This window comes from Neoarius graeffei, chromosome 16, assembly GCF_027579695.1.
Source record: "Neoarius graeffei isolate fNeoGra1 chromosome 16, fNeoGra1.pri, whole genome shotgun sequence".
Classification (NCBI taxonomy): domain Eukaryota; kingdom Metazoa; phylum Chordata; class Actinopteri; order Siluriformes; family Ariidae; genus Neoarius; species Neoarius graeffei.
This window is the reverse complement of record NC_083584.1, coordinates 57,874,187-57,892,755: the sequence shown is the minus strand read 5'-3', so window position 1 is coordinate 57,892,755 and position 18,569 is coordinate 57,874,187. Positions and strand designations below refer to the sequence as shown.

Genomic DNA, 18,569 nt, shown 5'->3' with positions numbered 1-18,569 from the left:
CTCACAGTGAGAAGGTCCTGGGTTCGAGCCCCGGGGCCGGCGAGGGCCTTTCTGTGTGGAGTTTGCATGTTCTCCCCGTGTCTGCGTGGGTTTCCTCCAGGTGCTCCAGTTTCCCCCACAGTCCAAAGACATGCAGGTTAGGTTAACTGGTGACTCTAAATTGACCGTAGGTGTGAATGTGAGTGTGAATGGTTGTCTGTGTCTATGTGTCAGCCCTGTGATGACCTGGCGACTTGTCCAGGGTGTACCCCGCCTTTCGCCCATAGTCAGCTGGGATAGGCTCCAGCTTGCCTGCGACCCTGTAGAAGGATAAAGCGGCTAGAGATAATGAGATGAGAACTTGTTTAGTGTTGCCACCTAGTGGAGAGAAGAGATATTGTCTATATTGATATCTGAATTTACCAGGCAAAAACAAGTTCGGCCAATTGATTTGCTACCTAGGTCAATTTACTTCAGTCCTGTGGACATTTACGGTCCGTGTAGACATAACGGGGGAAAATTGCCCCCCCTGAAAAAAAATTCAGGAGCCGCCACTGGGTACATGTGCATATGAATATTTCCAAAACACAGTTTCAGAATTGCAGTTTAATCAATTCATGATGTTGTCAGTCCAGAGTGCTAACCACTAAACCACCATGCCGCCTCAGGTGAAATATGTAGTGTAATAATCAAGTTAGGCAATAATGCATTTTGTTCTGTTTCTGTAAGGGTGTGGAGGGGCAGATTTAAAATTCCACCCAGCAGCATGTTTGTGCACTCTGAGTCTGTTATGTGATTTTTCTGCAACCTGCACAGAAGCTGTTTTTTTCACTCACCTGTGCAGTACACATTTAAAAGTTAACCACAAAATCCAGTGTCCAAATAAAGGATGTAACTTTCATAATGTGTACTCCACATTTAATGCACATAGAAATAAAGAGCACAGAACAGATCATTGGAGGATGTTCAAGCCAGAAAGAGTCTCTGCTAGCGTAACTAATGAAATGGCCCAAGAAGAACATATGCCTCCAAATGACACCCCTGATTTAGAGGACAGTATGGATTCCAGCAATGAAGAGCTTCATGATCTAGGGAAACAGTTGGAGCACAACCTAGCAGCTCTTTTTTTTTTTTTAAAGATGCAAACCATCCTTCATATTTCAGAAAGTTCTGTACAAGATGTCATACAACAGCTTTTACAGATATGTGAACTGTCCCAGCTACTGCTGCATAATTCGGTCAAAGACATTCTGAAACAACACAGATGTAGATCATTCAGCTGTGAGACAGATAGTAAGGGCTGCCACAGAGAGTAATGTCATAAGATGTTGTTGCAAGGATGGCTTCTTATCAACCACAAAAAGGAGAGCAGCATATGTGACTAAAAACTTTACAGCTGATCCACCCGCCTTTGGAGTATGGAGCACTGCTCACCCTGGCTCTTAAATAATGTTTTTAGAGTTATTTTTGAAGTAAATAGATTTAACTTTTAAAATCACCTTCCATTATAAGATAAGAGACTGTCATTCCTACTTGGAGAGCTACTCTTCACGCCCACAGCACTCCACTTATTCACAGTGAATTCAATACAATTCAACTTTATAGTCATTATACCGGTTTAATGAAACACTATCAGGCTTCTCGTCTGGTGTAAGAGAAGAGACAAAGACAATTGTGCAAAAGCACAAAAGACATACAATAGGTGCATAGACAGTAAATACAAGACGTGCACTGAACAGTAGCCGGAAGTCAAAACGTAAGAGGTGGATTTTTTAAGTGCTAACTATAATTAACCAAGAAATGTGTCCTTAAGTGAAAATAGTAATGTGTGGAAATCTAAAATATTTTTACTGACTCAGTAATGCTGATGTCATCAAATACAGTGGTATGCAAAAGTTTGGGCACCCCTGGTCAAAATTGCTGTTACTGTGAACAGTTAAGCAAGTTGAAGATGAAATGATCTCCAAAAGGCATAAAGTTAAAGATGACTCATTCCCTTTATATTTTAAGCAAAAAAAAAATTATTTTCATCTTTTACATTTTCAAAATGACAAAAAAGGAAAAGGGCCCGAAGCAAAAGTTTGGGCACCCTGCATGGTTAGTACCTAGTAACACCCCCTTTGGCAAGTATCACAGCTTGTAAACATTTTTGTAGCCAACTAATAATCTTTCAATTCTTACCTGGGGGATTTTCACACATTTGTCCTTGCAAAAGGCTTCCAATTCTACAAGTTTCTTGGGCTGTCTTGCATGCACTGCTCTTTTGAGATCTATCCACAGATTTTCAATGATGTTTAGGTCAGGGGACTGTGAGGGCCAGGGCAAAACCTTCAGCTTGTGCCTCTTGAGGTATTCCATTGTAGATTTTGAGGTGTGTTTTGGATCATCGTCTTATTGTCAGACCCATCCTCTTTTTAACTTCAACTTTTTTACAGATGGTGTGATGTTTGCTTCCAGAATTTGCTGGTATTTATTCGAATCCATGCTTCCCTCGACCAATGAAATGTGCCCTGTGCCACTGGCTGCAACACAACCCCAAAGCATGATCGACCCACACCCATGCTTCAGAGTTGGAGAGGTGTTCTTTTCCTGGAACTTGGCACCCTTTCTTCTCCAAACATACCTTTGCACATTGTGGCCAAAAAGTTCTATTTTGATTTCATCAGTCCACAGGACTTGTTTCCAAAATGCATCAGGCTTATTTAGATGTTCATTTGCAAACTTCAGACGCTGAATTTTGTGGCTAGGACGCAGGAATAGTTTTCTTCTGATGACTATCCCATGAAGGTCATATTTGTTCAGGTGTCACTGCACAGTAGAACAGTGCACCACCACTCCAGGGTCTGCTAAATCTTTCTGAAGGTCTTTTGCAGTCAAACAGGGGTTTTTATTTGCCTTTCTAACAATCCAATGAGCAGTTCTTTCAGAAAGTTTTCTTCATCTTCCAGACCTCACCTTGATCTCCACTGTTTCTGTTAACTGCCATTTCTTAATAACATTACAATCTGAGGAAACAGCTACCTGAAAACACTTTGCTCCGTTCTTGTAGCCTTCTCCTGCTTTGTGAGCATCAATTATTTTATTATTCAGAATGCAAGGGAGTTGCTTAGAGGAGCCCATGGCTGTTGATTTTAGGGACAAGTTTGAGGAGTCAGAGAATTTAGACGGCTTTGAAATCTGCATCATCTGACCTTTCCTAATGAAGAATTTGAACAAGCCACAGCTCAATAAGCTAATTAAGGTCTGGAACCTTAGTAAAAGTTACCTGAGAACTCAAATGTATTGGGGTGCCCAAACTTTCGCATGGTGTTCCTTTTCTTTTTTCACTTTCAAATTGTACAAAACAAAAATAATACACAAATCTTGCAGAAAACACTGAAAAGAAATGTCTCATCTTTACCTTTATGCCTTTTGGTGATCAGTTCATCTTCTGCTCACTTAACTATTCACAGTAACAGACATTTTCAGTAAGGGTGCCCAAACTTTTGCATGCCACTGTAAATATTAGATAAAATTTGTATTTAAAACAATTACGCTGCATAAAACATTTGCACTTTTTTGCATTTCAATTGCATTCAGTCCTCCTTGTACTTTTGATTGATATAAAGCTTCTCTCTTTGTGAGAGTGTGTTTCTCTCTGACTTTCACAAATGAAGCACACACCCATTTTATTGAGTCAACTTTTAATTCTGTCATCTGCAGGAAAAAATTGTGGCTAAAAATCAAAGTTTTTGAAACATGAACATCTTCATTAATTGTAGTCTGGCTTTATAATCGCACACTTTCCATGTTTTGATTTCAGATTTAATTTTTTTTTTAATTTCCCAATTCTGTTCAGAGCACGGGTGGTGTCGTGGTTAGCACTGTTGCCTCACAGCGAGAAGGTTCTGGGTTCGAGCCCAGTGCCTGATGGGGGCCTTTCTGTGTGGAGTTTGCATGTTCTCCCCATGACTGCGTGGGTTTCCTCTGGGTGCTCCGGTTTCCCTCGCAGTCCAAAGACATGCACGTTAGGCGAACTGGTGGCTCTAAATTGACCGTAGGTGTGAATGGTTGTTTGTCTCTATGTGTCAGCCCTCCAATGACCTGGCGACTTGTCCAGGGTGTACCCCGCCTCTCACCCATAGTCAGCTGGGATAGGCTCCAGCTTGCCTGTGACCCTGCACAGGGTAAAGTGGTGATGGATGATGGATGGATGTTCAGAGCACTTCTTCTTAGTTATAGACCCCTTCGCAGTAAACGTCATTCATACATAAGCGGAAATTGCGCGTGCAGCCTGGACTCAAAAAAGACTCAGCAAATGCCTAGTTGTTGTGTTGTCGGGTGTCAGAATCGTAGCAGTGATGGGGTTAAAATGTTCAGAATTCCAGCAGGATCTCACCCATTCCAAAAAAATCGCCGACGTCTATGGCTACAAACCATCAAACGTGTAGACTGGGATGAAAGCACCATCAAAAATGCACGGGTTTGCAGCGCCCACTTCATCACAGGTAAGATCAGGCTATTTATTAAATCTTTCTTTTTTATTCTTTCTAGTCTTCGGTTATTGATGTAGCAAAATACTTTGGTAACGTTTGTCTGATTAGCTGGGTCATAGTTACACAATGTAATGAATATTGTTGGCAAATTAACTTAGCTTTGCATGCAATTTTGTTTGTAGAAGAGGTCTCGCTTGACTCAAGCAGTCCAGATTTTGTGCCATCATTATTTGTGTATGCCGAAAATCACAATTTTAAAGCAAGGATGGAAAGGTAAAATTGTGTGCCCTCACTCTAAATGCCAACTTACGTTGACTGCTCTAACCTAGCTCCCGCCCCGTTCAGTTTCATTTCTGCTCTCTGCCTCTCGCTTTTTACGCAGCTCTGATTTCTCTTAGCTGCACTCTTTACACTATCATTGTCGATATGTTGGATGATGTAGGCACGAAGTTTTTCGTGGGTGTACACTGAAGTCTTGTCAGTAAGGTACGAGTATATATCTGGCCATTGTATACCAGGGAACTTACTAACATCGTCCGTCCACTCTTTAATTAAATGCGGATCCGGTAGGCGATGTCCACTTGTTAGAGTTAACTTATTTATGTAGCGTTCTCGATCTGCAGCAGCAAGAGTCCTTACTAGAACTAGAAAATATGACCACATCACGCCTGTCTTATCCACACTGCATTGGCTCCCAATCAAATTTCGTATTGATTATAAAATACTACTATTGACCTTTAAAGCACTGAATGGTCTCGCACCACAGTACCTGAGTGAACTTCTGCTCCTCTATGACCCGCCATGCCTACTTAGATCAAAAGGTGCAGGCTATCTGCTGGTACCTCGTATAGTGAAGGCTACATCAGGGGGCAGAGCCTTTTCTTACAAAGCCCCACAGTTATGGAACAGCCTTCCAAGTAATGTTCGGGAATCAGACACAGTCTCAGCATTTAAGTCTAGGCTGAAAACATATCTGTTTAGTCAAGCCTTTTGTTAATGGTGTTTATGAGGTAAAGGAGTAGATCTGGAGGGTCCTCAGACATAGAGTGTTTTGGTAAACTGGGATGTATGGATGCTGTCAGTCCCCACTCGCTTGCTCACTCGAGTTTGTTGACGGTGTAGTGGCTGGCTGCTTTATGTCCCGGGGCTCCCTCATCCCTGTGTTACCTTCTGGCTCTCCCCTTTTAGTTATGCTGTCATAGTTAGTTGCCGGAGTCCCTGCTTGTACTCGGTGCAATATGTATACTGCTCCTACTTATTCAGGTGACATTGGGCATACCTAACCACCTGTGTTTTCTTTCCCTCCCCCCCACCCCAAATCTGTCCCTCTGAGTTACATGGAGTCAACAGGAAATCTTTTGGTGGAGAGGGTGGAGACCTCGACTGGCTATCGTAGCCTGCAGGGAATCGGCCGTCAGACATTCTGTCGCATGTCCCAGACCCGGTGAAATGTAACTGAATTGTCTTGGCCAGCCCTAAGGGTCCCATCTGCATCTCATCATTGCTGAAGAGTGTGCTCCCATCACCCAATCAAGCATCCAGCCAGAGCAGGTCATGATATATTTTTTACCATATTAACATGCCATTGTTGTGTGTTATGCCTGATGTAAAGACTCTCGTCTCTGCGAGCCTACCACACAGATTTAATACTTGTCATTTTTAGGGCATACCTAACAACGTGTTTTCTTTCTCTCTCTCTTCCCCCCCCCCAATCTGTCCGTCTGAGTTACATGTTGATCCTGGGATTGAGATGCTGGCCTCTTCTGCCCCTCGGACCTGCTTGATCCATCCTGGTGCCCTGTGTCTGGTCGGAGTTTTATCACACCGCTCCTGTGAAGGACAGCCCCATGAGGACAGTTGAGGGTTATACCTGTTAAAACTGTTAATATTATAGTCATGCTGTCTGTTGTTGCCCAAATGAGGATGGGTTCCCTTTTGAGTCTGGTTCCTCTCGAGGTTTCTTCCTCATGTCGTCTGAGGGAGTTTTTCCTTGCCACCGTCGCCACAGGCTTGCTCATTGGGGATAGATTAGGGATAAAATTAGCTCATGTTTTTAAGTCGTTCAAATTCTGTAAAGCTGCTTTGCGACAATGTTTATTGTTAAAAGCGCTATACAAATAAACTTGATTTGATTTGATCTTGTAACGACAATTGTTTTGCATAATCTGACAGCTCATAATGCCGGTCTATGGGCAGCGCCATTGTTTCTGGGTCCAGGCTGCGTGTGCATCCTGGCAACGGTCGGTTTGTTTACAAACATGCGACGGGGTCTATAGTTAGTCCTAATATTCTTATTTCATCTTTACTTTCTATGTTTAGCAGTGGAGCAGCACCAGAGCACATCCATATTGCCCATGTTTTGTTTGGGTTTAATTTGGCTCCAGAGATTTTTTTTTTTCACAATTTTTTAAATGTTTGCTTATTATGTAAAGTTCCACTCGGTCTTTTATAAAAACTGTTACAACCCCAAATCAGAAAAAGTCGGGAAGGTATGTTCTTGAAATAAAATTTTAAACTGAAAAAAAAAAAATTCGTAAATAATCTTTGACCTGTATTGCACTCAAACCAACATAGTAGCATATTATTTGATGTTTTACCTCAATACTTTTATTTTATTTATTTATTTCAAAATAACACGTGTAAATTTTGATTCTTGAAACACATTTCAAAAAAGTTGGGACAGTAAAGCATTTACCACTTTATAATGTTGCTATTCCTTACAAGTGATGAAGTGTTTCAGGTGTTATTTTGTCCCATTCTTCCTGTAAACAGGTCTTAAGGTGTACAACAGTACAGGGTCGTCACTGTCATATTTTTTGTTTCAAAATTCTCCACACATTCTCTATCGGGGACAGAGGGGACAGGCACCCTCTTCTTCCACAGCCATGCCTTTTTAATGTCTGCAGAATGTGGTTTTGCATTGCCTTGTTGAAATGTCCCTGGAAAAGATGTCGTCTTGAAGGCAGCATATGTTGCTCCAAAATCTCAGTGTACTTTTCTGCATTAATGCTCCATCACAGAAGTGTAAGTTACCTTTGTTAAGGGCACTAATACAACCCCATACCATGACACGCCCTGGCTTTTGGACCTGCTGCTGGTAACAGTCTGGATAGTCCTTTTCATCTTTGGTTTGGAGCACATGGCATCCATTTTCTCGAAAAAAGACCTAGAATACTGATTTATCTGACCACAATACATGTTTCCACTGTGTGATGGTCCATCTCAGATGCCTCAGAGCCCAGAGGAGCCGATAGCGCTTCTGGACACAGTTCACATAAGGCTTCCTTTCTGCACAGTCAAGTTTTAACTATCATTTGTGAATGTTTATTCATGAATGAAATGAAGTTGACCAGAAAAAAAAAACATGAAATATCTTGAGTTCAGGGCGGCACGGTGGTGTAGTGGTTAGCGCTGTCGCCTCACAGCAAGAAGGTCCGGGTTTGAGCCCCGTGGCTGGTGAGGGCCTTTCTGTGCAGAGTTTGCATGTTCTCCCTGTGTCCGCGTGGGTTTCCTCCGGGTGCTCCGGTTTCCCCCACAGTCCAAAGATATGCAGGTTAGGTTAACTGGTGACTCTACGGTAAATTGACCGTAGGTGTGAGTGTGAATGGTTGTCTGTGTCTATGTGTCAGTCCTGTGATGACCTGGCGACTTGTCCAGGGTGTACCCCGCCTTTCGCCCGTAGTCAGCTGGGATAGGCTCTAGCTTGCCTGCGACCCTGTAGAACAGGATAAAGCGGCTAGAGATAATGAGATGAGATGAGATCTTGGGTTCATACTGTCTGCAATGAAAGAGAAGTCAAAGTAAATTGAAAAATCACTGCTCTCTTTGTTTTTAATTGGCGTTTTCCATATCGTCCTCACTTTTTCTGATTCTGGATTGTATATCATCCTTGGATCTTGTTACAACTGAGGTCATCAAGTGTCTTTTTTTTTTGGTGCTGCTCATCTTTGTTAATTATGTATACAGGTGTGTGTGTCTGTTTAGTGGAATCAGTTCTGGATTGGGTGGACTGCTCTCCAGCTCCGTCCATGATTGGCTGCTGTGCTGGGAGGGTCCTATAAAAGAGGTCAAGATGTTGCTGTGGACCAGTTGACATCTCATCTTCCTCTTCTCCTAACTAGCAGCACTGTGTTTTGGAGCCTTGGTTATGATTTTTTGCCTCTTTTAAGCTAGTAGGGGTGGACTGTCATTTTTGTTAACCCTGTTTTCTCCTGTTTCATTATTTAGGGAGGTAAGTCTTTTGTCTTTCAGTTTGTTTTGTTTGTGTTAGGGAAGCAGTACTCCTTCAGTTAGGTTGACTTTTGTTTGTTGTTTTGGCCTTGGTCCACCCTGAAGTCATTCTTTTTAGCTCATAAGTTCTCTAACAGTAAAAATAAATATCCATTTATAAATTGGAGCTCCTTGTAATCTATATGGCTGCTTAGGACATGGGGAAGATGGGTGCTTTTTCATGTTATGTCTCCAGTCTCCTAGACTGGGAATTACATGAACTGGGGGCTCATCCGTTTTCTTGCGCTTTTTGTGGCAAGTCTGGTATCTTTTTTTTGTTTTTCCTCTAGTTGGCAGTTTTCTTGGTGTGTGTGGGGAAATTATGGAGTCTGCAGTGGATTGTGGGGTGTTTTGGGGCCAGTCCTTCATGGGAAATGATTGAAAAATGCAAAAAAGCAGATCTGTTGATTGTGGCTAACTACTATGATGTTCTTGTGCCTTACAGTGCCTGGAAAGCAGAGCTCAGGCTTGCTTTGACAGAGGTTGGTGGAAAAGGGGTATTGCCCAAATCAGTCCTGCCAGAGGCTGAGTGAAGCGGAAGTGGACACACTTATGGCAGATGTGAAAGCGGCAGAGGTTGCTGGCGTGCTTGCCATTTGCGTAGAGCCTGATCCGATCACTGAGATCCGTGGTAACACATTCACAGATGATCTCCGTTTAGCCCTTCAGATGAAGGAGGTGGAAAATAGAAATAAAGAGCTTGAACTGCAAACAATGTATGTCTGTCTCAGGGCTCTGGAGCTTGAGAAAGGAACACCTGTTACCTCCACCCTGTTGTCTGTGAACCAACATGCTACCTCTCCTCCTGCTGGGTTTGATATCAGTAAGCACGTAGCTTTAGTCCCTCCATTTTGAGTCTGAAGTTGACTCCTATTTCAGCGCTTTTGAGCAGATAGCTGCTGCCCAAAGAGTTTGTCACTGTTACAGTGCAGACTTCTGGGGAAATCCTAAGATGTCTGTGCGAGTTTGACTGAACAATCACTAGACTATGAAATTTTGAAGAAAACTGTGTTGCAAGCCTATGCATACCTGTCAACTTTGAGGTTTGAAAAAAAGGGATATTTCCCAGATTTTTAACTCAAAATAAGGGAAAATTTCGGAAAGTCATACCCTTCACCAAAAGTGGGTGTGTAGTTGAATGGGGGGCAATTTTCTATCTAGTATTTGTGATTTCCTGTACTCTGGTGCATGTTGGTGATAGCCAAGACCCAAACTCAATATGCTTATGGTTTATAGAGTGCATTTGTGAATAAACTATACATTTATTTTTATTTGCTTTCAGTGGTACCAGTTATTTCCCAAATTAAGGGCTAAAATACGTATCTTATGTTAAAATAAGAAAGGTCATTATATAACAATTCAATAAATTCAATTCCATTGCAATTTATTATGGTTTTACCATAATCATGGCCTTGGAACGATAGATAGAGTAGTAAAGAGTAATACAAGATATTAAACCAAGAGTGATTTAAAATGGGTAAGTTTCAGATAGAAAATAAAACAGACAATGAGTGGATAAAACAGTTAATACACCAATTAGTTTACACTAGGCTATTTATGAGGTCTTAGCCAGGACATACTTAATGTAAACATGTGTAGCTTACCTTTGATTATTTGGGAGGCTTTCGTTTTCCCCATGGAAAATTTCTTTGCGATGGAAGAGTCTGGGAACATTCCAGCCACGCACTTGTTGAAATCATCAAAGAAAGAGAGGCTAATGTTTTTCTTAGCTATTAGCATCGCCATCTTCACCTCAGACCTAATCAGTGTTGCCAGATACTGCTGACGTTTTCCAGCCCAAAATATGTTCAAAACCCGCCAAAATGCACTTGAAACTGCCCAATTTGGGAGGGAAATCGCCCAATCTGGCAACACTGGACCTAATCACTTGTTCAGCCTCGCCTCCGGACGTAGTTATGTAATTACTGATGCCTGAGAGGGCGGGGACGTGAATTCATGGCCCGACTTCCTGCTGTAAACTCCTGTCAGAGGCGCGTCATGAATTCTGGACCTACTGACTTTTATATAATGTGAAAATACGGGATATTTTTGGGAAAATAAAAAAACGGGAAGACAGCGGGAAATAAGTCAAAATAAGGGATTTCCCGGGAAAAACGGGAGGGTTGACAGGTATGAGCCTATGAACTTGTTCCAGAAGCGTGTCGATAAAAACTTAGAAATGGTGATAAAACTGCCAACCAGAGTTTTTTTCCTCGCCACTGTCACCACGGCCTTGCTCATTGGGGATAGACTAGGGATAAAATTAGCTCATGGTTAGTCATTAAAATTCTGTAAAGCTGCTTTTAATTTTTAACAGACATAATTAATTATGTCTGTTAAAAGCGCTATACAAATAAACTTGACCTGACATGGCATGCATAGATCAGTGCATACAGTTTGTGACAAATCTGTAAACTCAGTTTGCCTCTCAATTGGCTCCTTTATTTGTGCCTTTTCTGATTTAAATACACATGGAGTGAGAGAGTTACGCAACTATCCACTCACATTTGTAAATTGTTTTGGTACAATAATGGTCTCATAGGAGTGGCATCATGTTTTTGATCACAGGTAGCTGTTCTTGTACCTTGTGATTCCCATGTGTACACCAGAGATGCATATTTTACATGTTTGAATTCAGGAACTTGAATTTGTACATGAATGTGATTGTTGAAGTCAGTCACATTTTAGCAAATTAATTTTTTTGCAGTCTGAAAACATTGTTGGAATTTAAGTGCAATTTGTCAGGTAAAACATAATTTGTGGACAATTAAGCCAATGGTGTAGCACAAAAGCTTACACTTTTATCAACATGATTGACAAAGAGATTGCCAGGATACAGTTTATCACTGTTGTACACACTGTACAAGGTTACTGTCTTATCACCACTCTGTGTATTTTATTGTTGTATTTTGGCATTTTGCACTTGGAAAAATGTTGTATTTCCATGTTTAGATGCAAATAAATGTTTACCTGCTGTTCCTTTTGTAAGGTCCTACTAAAATAGTAGCCTCGTGTTTCATTAAGGTATTTACAAATGTAAGATGATAATAGTTTATTACATTTCATTATTGATGGTGACTGCAAGTACCACAATGCAATGTTTTTCATTTGTACATTATGTATGTTTCGTGCTAAAATGTTTATGGGGTAACCAATCCTGTGTAGGTTTGGAAGTGGTGGTATGAATTGGGCCAATTAGAATTTGGGACAGGGGATGGAGAATCTGCAGCTACGGAATACACAGATGCAAGAGGCCAGAATGCGTTCAGGCTACGAAGTGGTTGGATGCAGGGCCGAGAGCTGAAGAAGCAAAAGCTTTGAATTGAGATTTATTTGACATTTAAAAGACTGAGTATAGCTAATATGCTACTAGCCCAAACGTTACTAAGTATATGCAGTGATAAGGTCCCGAGTGTGTTTACGTTTGTTCGAAATGTGCTAGACAGCTCATGATTTCGGCATTTCTTTTCCTAGAAAAGAAATATTACAGAATTTGGAAGAATAATAGTAGCCTAAAGCCCAGCTGAGTTAAGCTCAGAGCTCTCTTTATTGCAATAACACATCTAACTGAGTGCACAAACTGTTGGTCAAGCTAGCGAAGCCATGTTTGGGAGAACAACTCGCTCCTCAAAGGCTTATCATCTGGACTGCCTGCTGCTACAGGGAGCTAGCCTCCATTGCCATCATCTTGCTCACCACGCATCCTGGACTGCCGAGTTCGTGAGTAGTTTGTTTGAAGCTCAACTGCTGATTCATCCACCAAGCATGGTAACAGCGTGAGTGTACTTTTATTCTTGTTTCGGTCAGATTTCATCTGCCATAGGAACTTGCATTGTGGATTACTTTTTTTTTCCCCCCTCATGTGCACCAATGTTTAATGGGCCCCTACTTTTTTTTTTTTGTGCGCAAGCTTGCTATTGTAATTTCATAGAGACTTATTGAACTGACTGAGTATTATTGACTGTTTTGCATTCATCACTTAACCTTTTGTGAAGAGTTTAAAAAAAAAATTCCCATTAGTGGGATTAATAGCACTACTCAGTGTAGTGGTTGAATAGGGGTATTGTCAGGATTTGTGATACGTTTTAGTTCATTATACAGTTGTGTACGAAGGTGAGGGAAGTGAATTGAGGAGGCTTATTTTTTTTAATTTCACATTTAGTCAAATATATATTTACACGCATTTTACACGCACACTTTTATTCTTACACTAGGGTAAAATAAATCTCAACTGTTTGTTAATTTATCTGAAGTGTGGCATTGCTTTATTGTAGTGTAGTTGACACTTTTTTCTGGTAAAGTATTCCTTCATGGGAGGCACCGTGCTAGTTATTTACTAAACTCATACAGTACTTAACAATTCTAATTTTGATACTATATCTGCTAACTTTAATGGTAGACAGGAAATCCAGTCAATTCACCATCACCAGCTAGAAACTCAGGATCCTGTTTTTTTGAATGAGTGTGACCTCAGTGTGGATTAAAACACTAGGGGGGAAAAGGGGTTACACTTTTATGCCTGTTCTATTGACTCAACTTAATTAAGCTGTGGTACCAAAAATATATGACTTTGTGTAGAATAGAAATTTTGGCAACAAAGTAACATGCAATATTATTGAATAGTTTTAGAGTCCTGTGATCCCAATTAAAACTAATTTAAACATTTTAGGTACAGAATGAAAGAATAGTAATGTGAACACCAACAACCCCCTCCCCCTACCTAGAGAGTCACATTTACATAACTTAATCAAGTAACAATGAGTAATAATGCTGATAAGCAAACACAACTCTCTCCCCCCCCCCCCCAAAAAAAAAAAAAAAACAGGAGGGGTGAACAGTAGCTAAACCAACCAAAAATGAAATAAGGGACATTTTTTTGTGAAGAACTTTTTATTAAACCACTGCAAGTGAACATACAATGACATCCATACAACTTTTATAACATAATCCCGTCCCCCCCACCCCCCCTCCCTGGCAGCATCCCTCCCTCCCCTCTTGGGTCTCCCCTGGACTAGTCAATCAAGTGTCAAGTGATAGCAGTATATTGTGGTGGGTGGTGTTCCTCTGTTCACAATACAAGTTTGTTCTTTATCAGCGCAGCCGCGCCCGACCACGCCTCCAGTGTGGGGGCTTTGGTATTGTTAATCCGTGCAGTAGACAACTCCAGTAATACTATATCATGAAAGTGGATCAGCCATTTCCTAGTACTAAGATCATGAGGTGGCAGCCATCTTTGCACTAAGAGTTTTTTGGCAGCTGTGAGGCCGCTCAGCAACAGTTTGCACTGTTTCTCGCTTAAATGCAGTTGGGAATCATCGTTAAGAAGAAGTAAGATTGGATTGCATGTTACGGTGGTGCCTAGTAATTCAGACAAGACTTTGGCTACCTGGCCCCAAAAGACTTGAACAGAGGGACACTCCCACATCATGTGTCTGTAATCTCCTATAGCATTAAGTTGGCATATAGTACAGTTTGGACTTGGTATCAGTTTCATGCGGAACCTAGTAACAGGTGTATAGTAAAGCCTGTGACACACTTTAAAATGAATGAGTTGGTGGTTTGGATTCTTGGAGGCATGAAAGATGTTCTCCCAGACCTTGCTCCAGGAAATGTCGTCTTCTTTCAGGTCAAAGTCTCTCTGCCATGCTCTGAGCATTGATAGAGTCTCTCGTTGTTCGGATAGTTTGGAGTAGACTTTTGATACAAAGCTCCTGCGGGGAAGGAAGTTTATCCAGTCTATCAGGGGGTGTACAGGAAGCTTAGCCCCTACTGGCACACCATGTGCTTTGAGGGCTGATCTCACTTGCAGATAATAAAAAAGGGAAGAGTCCTGTAGATTGAAGCGGGCCTTCAAATCCTGATAGCTAAGCATGCCATTGTCATCATACAGGTCCCCAATAACATTAATATCTTTCAAAGACCATGGCTTAAAGTCAAGTGGCTCAAACTCTGGAATGAGGAGGTCCCCATGGCATTGGTGTTGGTGGTTCCGGAGAAGGCGGAGCTGGGGCCAGAGGTTCAAAAGGGAACATTGGCATCGCGTACCTCTCCGGTCCCCTGTGGAGACCACCTCTCCCCGACCCAACTCGCGGAGGTTGCCCAGTTGCAGACCGAGTTTTTGGACATGTTCTCGCCCCTGCCCAGCCACACCAACCTCATCGAACACCATGTTGAGACGCCCCCAGAGGTGGTAGTGTGTAGCTGCCCTTACAGGTTACCCGAACACAAGAAAAAAGTGGTTCGGGAAGAACTCGAGGCCATACTCGAAATGGGCATCGTCGAGGAGTACCACAGTGACTGGAGCAGCCCGGTGGTCTTGGTACCCAAGGCCGACGGGTCGGTCCGGTTCTGTGTGGACTATAGAAAAGTCAACGCGGTGTCTAAATTCGATGCGTACCCAATGTCTCGTATTGATGAGTTGCTTGATCAACTAGGCACGGCTCGCTTTTACTCGACACTGGATTTAACAAAGGGTTATTGGCAGATCCCCTTGACTCCATTATCCCGAGAAAAAACGGCCTTTTCCACACCGTTCGGCTTACACCAGTTTGTCACACTTCCTTTTGGGCTGTTTGGGGCGCCCGCTATGTTTCAGCGGCTGAATGGATAGGGTCCTTCGCCCCCACACCACCTATGCGGCCGCCTATCTCGATGATATCATTATCTATAGTAATGACTGGCCGAGGCACCTCCAACATCTGAGGGCCGTCCTTAGGTCGCTGAGGCGGGCGGGTCTCACAGCCAACCCAAAGAAGTGTGCGATTGGGCAGGTGGAAGTATGGTATCTGGGCTTCCATTTGGGCAACGGGCAGGTGCGTCCCCAAATTAACAAGACAACAGCAATTGCGGCCTGCCCGAGGCCCAAGACCCAAAAGGGGGTGAGACAGTTCCTGTGGCTGGCTATTATCGTAGGTTTATACCTAATTATTCGGACGTCACCAGCCTGCTGACTGATCTGACTAAAAAGGGGGCACCAGATCCGGTCCAGTGGACGGAGCAATGCCAGCGGGCTTTTTCTGAGGTAAAGGCTGCACTGTGTGGGGGGCCACTGTTACACTCCCCTGACTTTTCTCTCCCTTCTATATTGCAGATGGATGCATCGGAAAGAGGGCTGGGGGCTGTTTTGTCCCAGGAGGTGGAGGGAGAGGATCTCCCAGTGCTGTATATAAGTCGGAAGCTGTCAGTGCATGAGGGGTGCTACAGCACCATAGAGAAGGAGTGCCTGGCCATCAAGTGGGTGGTCCTCGCCCTCCATTACTACCTGCTGGGACGCCCTTTCACCCTCTGTTCGGACCACGCGCCCCTCCAGTGGCTCCACCGCATGAAGGATGCCAACGCATGGATCACCCGTTGGTATCTGGCACTCCAACCCTTTAACTTCAAGGTGGTCCACAGGCTGGGGGCGCAGATGGTCGTGGCGGACTTCCTCTCCCGTCAAGGGGGGGGGGGAGTCGGCTGCGGGCCGGACGGCTGCCCGGCCTGAGTCGGGCGGTGGGGGTATGTGGCAGTGGGGGCATGGTCAAGCGTCGGTCTGTGACCGGAGGGCGGAGTCAGGGAAGGTAAGTGGCAGAATCACTACACCTGATGTGAATTAACCTGTGTTTGTGTGTCTCCCCAGCAGCCGCACCCTATTTAAGGAAGAGAGCGAGAGCAGAGCGGGCTCTCTCCCGACCAGAACACGTGTGTGTGGCGTGTGTGTATGTATGTAGAAGCTGAAAAGCTGATAATAAGAGTTTTGAGAACTCAGTTCTGGCCTGCCATGCTTCTGTGCTCCACCCACCTAGAACACTTGCTACAGTAATAAAATCTTATCAAGGAAAAAGTAATCAATTCGAGAGTATGTTTGATGAACCTGGGAATAAAATGAAAACTCTTTTGCTGTTGGGTGGTAAAAACGCCACACATCCACACTGCCAATTTGATCTGTGAATGCAGACAAACATTTAGCTGCTTTGGATTGAGTTAATTTTCTTGAGCATGATCTGTCGAGTATGGGATTGACAGATAAGTTAAGATCCCCCCCAAAGATGAGGTGATGTGTATCGAGGCATGGAATGGATGAGAATAGGGAAGTCATAAAATTAGGACAGTCCCAGTTGGGGGCATAAACACAAACCATAATAACAGGAGTTTGGAACAGCACACCACCAACAATAATATAACGGCCCCTGGGATCAGATATGACCTGTTCTGATGAGAACTGTACTCGCTTGTGCAATAAAATAGCTGTGCCTCTTGAGCGACTGTTGAAGTTGGAATGAAAAACTTGACCAACCCAGGGTTTTCGTAGTCTGGTGTGGTCACGTAGAAGAAGGTGGGTTTCTTGGAGAAACGCAATGTCTGTTTTCAAACTCTTAAGGTGTTAAAGTACTTTTGTCCTTTTAATAGGTCCACCAAGTCCCCTGACGTTCCAACTTGTGAGGCTGATGGTTCGTAGCATGTCCCTCTGTCTTAAGTCAGCCATCGAATCAGTGAAAAAAACATCAATCCTCTAATTGCTCTGATGAGGTGGTGCCTTAGCCGAGTTAGCTTTGTAACAGAATGCAAGGTAGCAACAACATATACAGTGCCATCATGAGAGTCCAAGGGAAAAAAGAACACTCCTCTTCCAAAAATAAGCGAAAAAAAGAAAAAGTCCCAAACACAACAAATGCAGATGTCCTTAATGACACCTTCAGGTTCAAAACATGCTTACACACTTGTCCTAACCTCATCTTTAACATGATGAGCATGCAGGAACTACTACCTAACACAACCGATTGACTGATAGGAGCCTGCTTCCTTTTCAACTGTGAAAGTGTACACCTCTGATATTTTCAATTTGGCAACGTAGAAACCTTGGTGTACCAGTTTTTAAAGAAAAATAAAATAAAAATAATAATAGTAATGATAATATGTAGTGGAAGTTCATTATGTCTGACTGTTTAAGTATTTTTAAGTTCGTTTCTTAGACAAGGATTTTAAGATCGTTACCTTGTTGACGGTTTCAGCATGAAACTTCCGCCTTCCTCAGAACTGTCACCAGATGTCAGGTGGTGACATGCCTTATCAGCTGATGTTACATTACGTGCCTTATCAGCTGATGTTACGCCATCAGGACACTCGCAAAGAACAACAAAATAACAATACTACCGGCTGACAAAGGGAGGACTACAGTTATCCTGGACACTACTCAATATGAAAAACAAATGAATGAAATGCTCACGGACCCAAACACATATGAAGTACTCAAAAAAGACCCAACGGAGGAAAAGAAAAAAAGACTGAAGCTATTACTTAAACCATTACTGGACGACAACAAAATCGATAAACAAACATACAACCACCTCATCCCCACAGCAAACATCACCCCCCGGATATACAGCACACCGAAAATTCATAAACCCGGAGCACCACTGTGGCAGCGGGGGCGTGGTCAAGCGCCGGTCTGTGACAGGAGGGCGGAGTCGGGGAAGGTAAGTGGCAGAATCGCTTCACCTGAGGGTAATTAACCTGTGTTTGTGTGTGTTTTCCCCAGTAAACCGCCCTCTACTTAAGGAGGGAGAGGGAGAGCGGAAGGGAGCTCTCTCCCCAGCCAGACGACTTGTGTGTGTGTGTGGCTGAGAGAGTGGTGTATGCGTCTGAAAAGAGCAAATAAAAAAAGTCATTGAATTTTACTCTGTCCTGCCGTCCTCTGTGCTCCACCCACACGCGATTCTCGCTACAGTGGTGCCGAAACCCGGGATAAGGTGGAGCATCAGTCCTGCAGCCCCATGGAATCCTCCCCATTCGCGGACTTGGTCCACGCCCTCGCCACGGCTCAGCAGAGCCAGCACCAGGCACTCGTCACGCTCCGGAAGGAGCAGG

The 18,569-nt window shown here is 43.1% G+C and overlaps 1 protein-coding gene across 1 annotated transcript in view; it reads right to left on the bottom strand.

The window, feature by feature from the left end:
• Window positions 1-18,054, bottom strand: part of LOC132900893 (calcium-activated chloride channel regulator 1-like) — a 48,516-nt gene extending 30,462 nt beyond the window's left edge. Inside the window, exon 1 of the mRNA XM_060943237.1 lies at window positions 17,697-18,054. Coding sequence (XP_060799220.1) covers window positions 17,697-17,716 — 20 coding nt within the window. The 5' untranslated portion in view covers window positions 17,717-18,054. The remainder of the gene's footprint in view (window positions 1-17,696) is intronic.
• Between the last annotated feature and the right edge of the window lie 515 nt (window positions 18,055-18,569).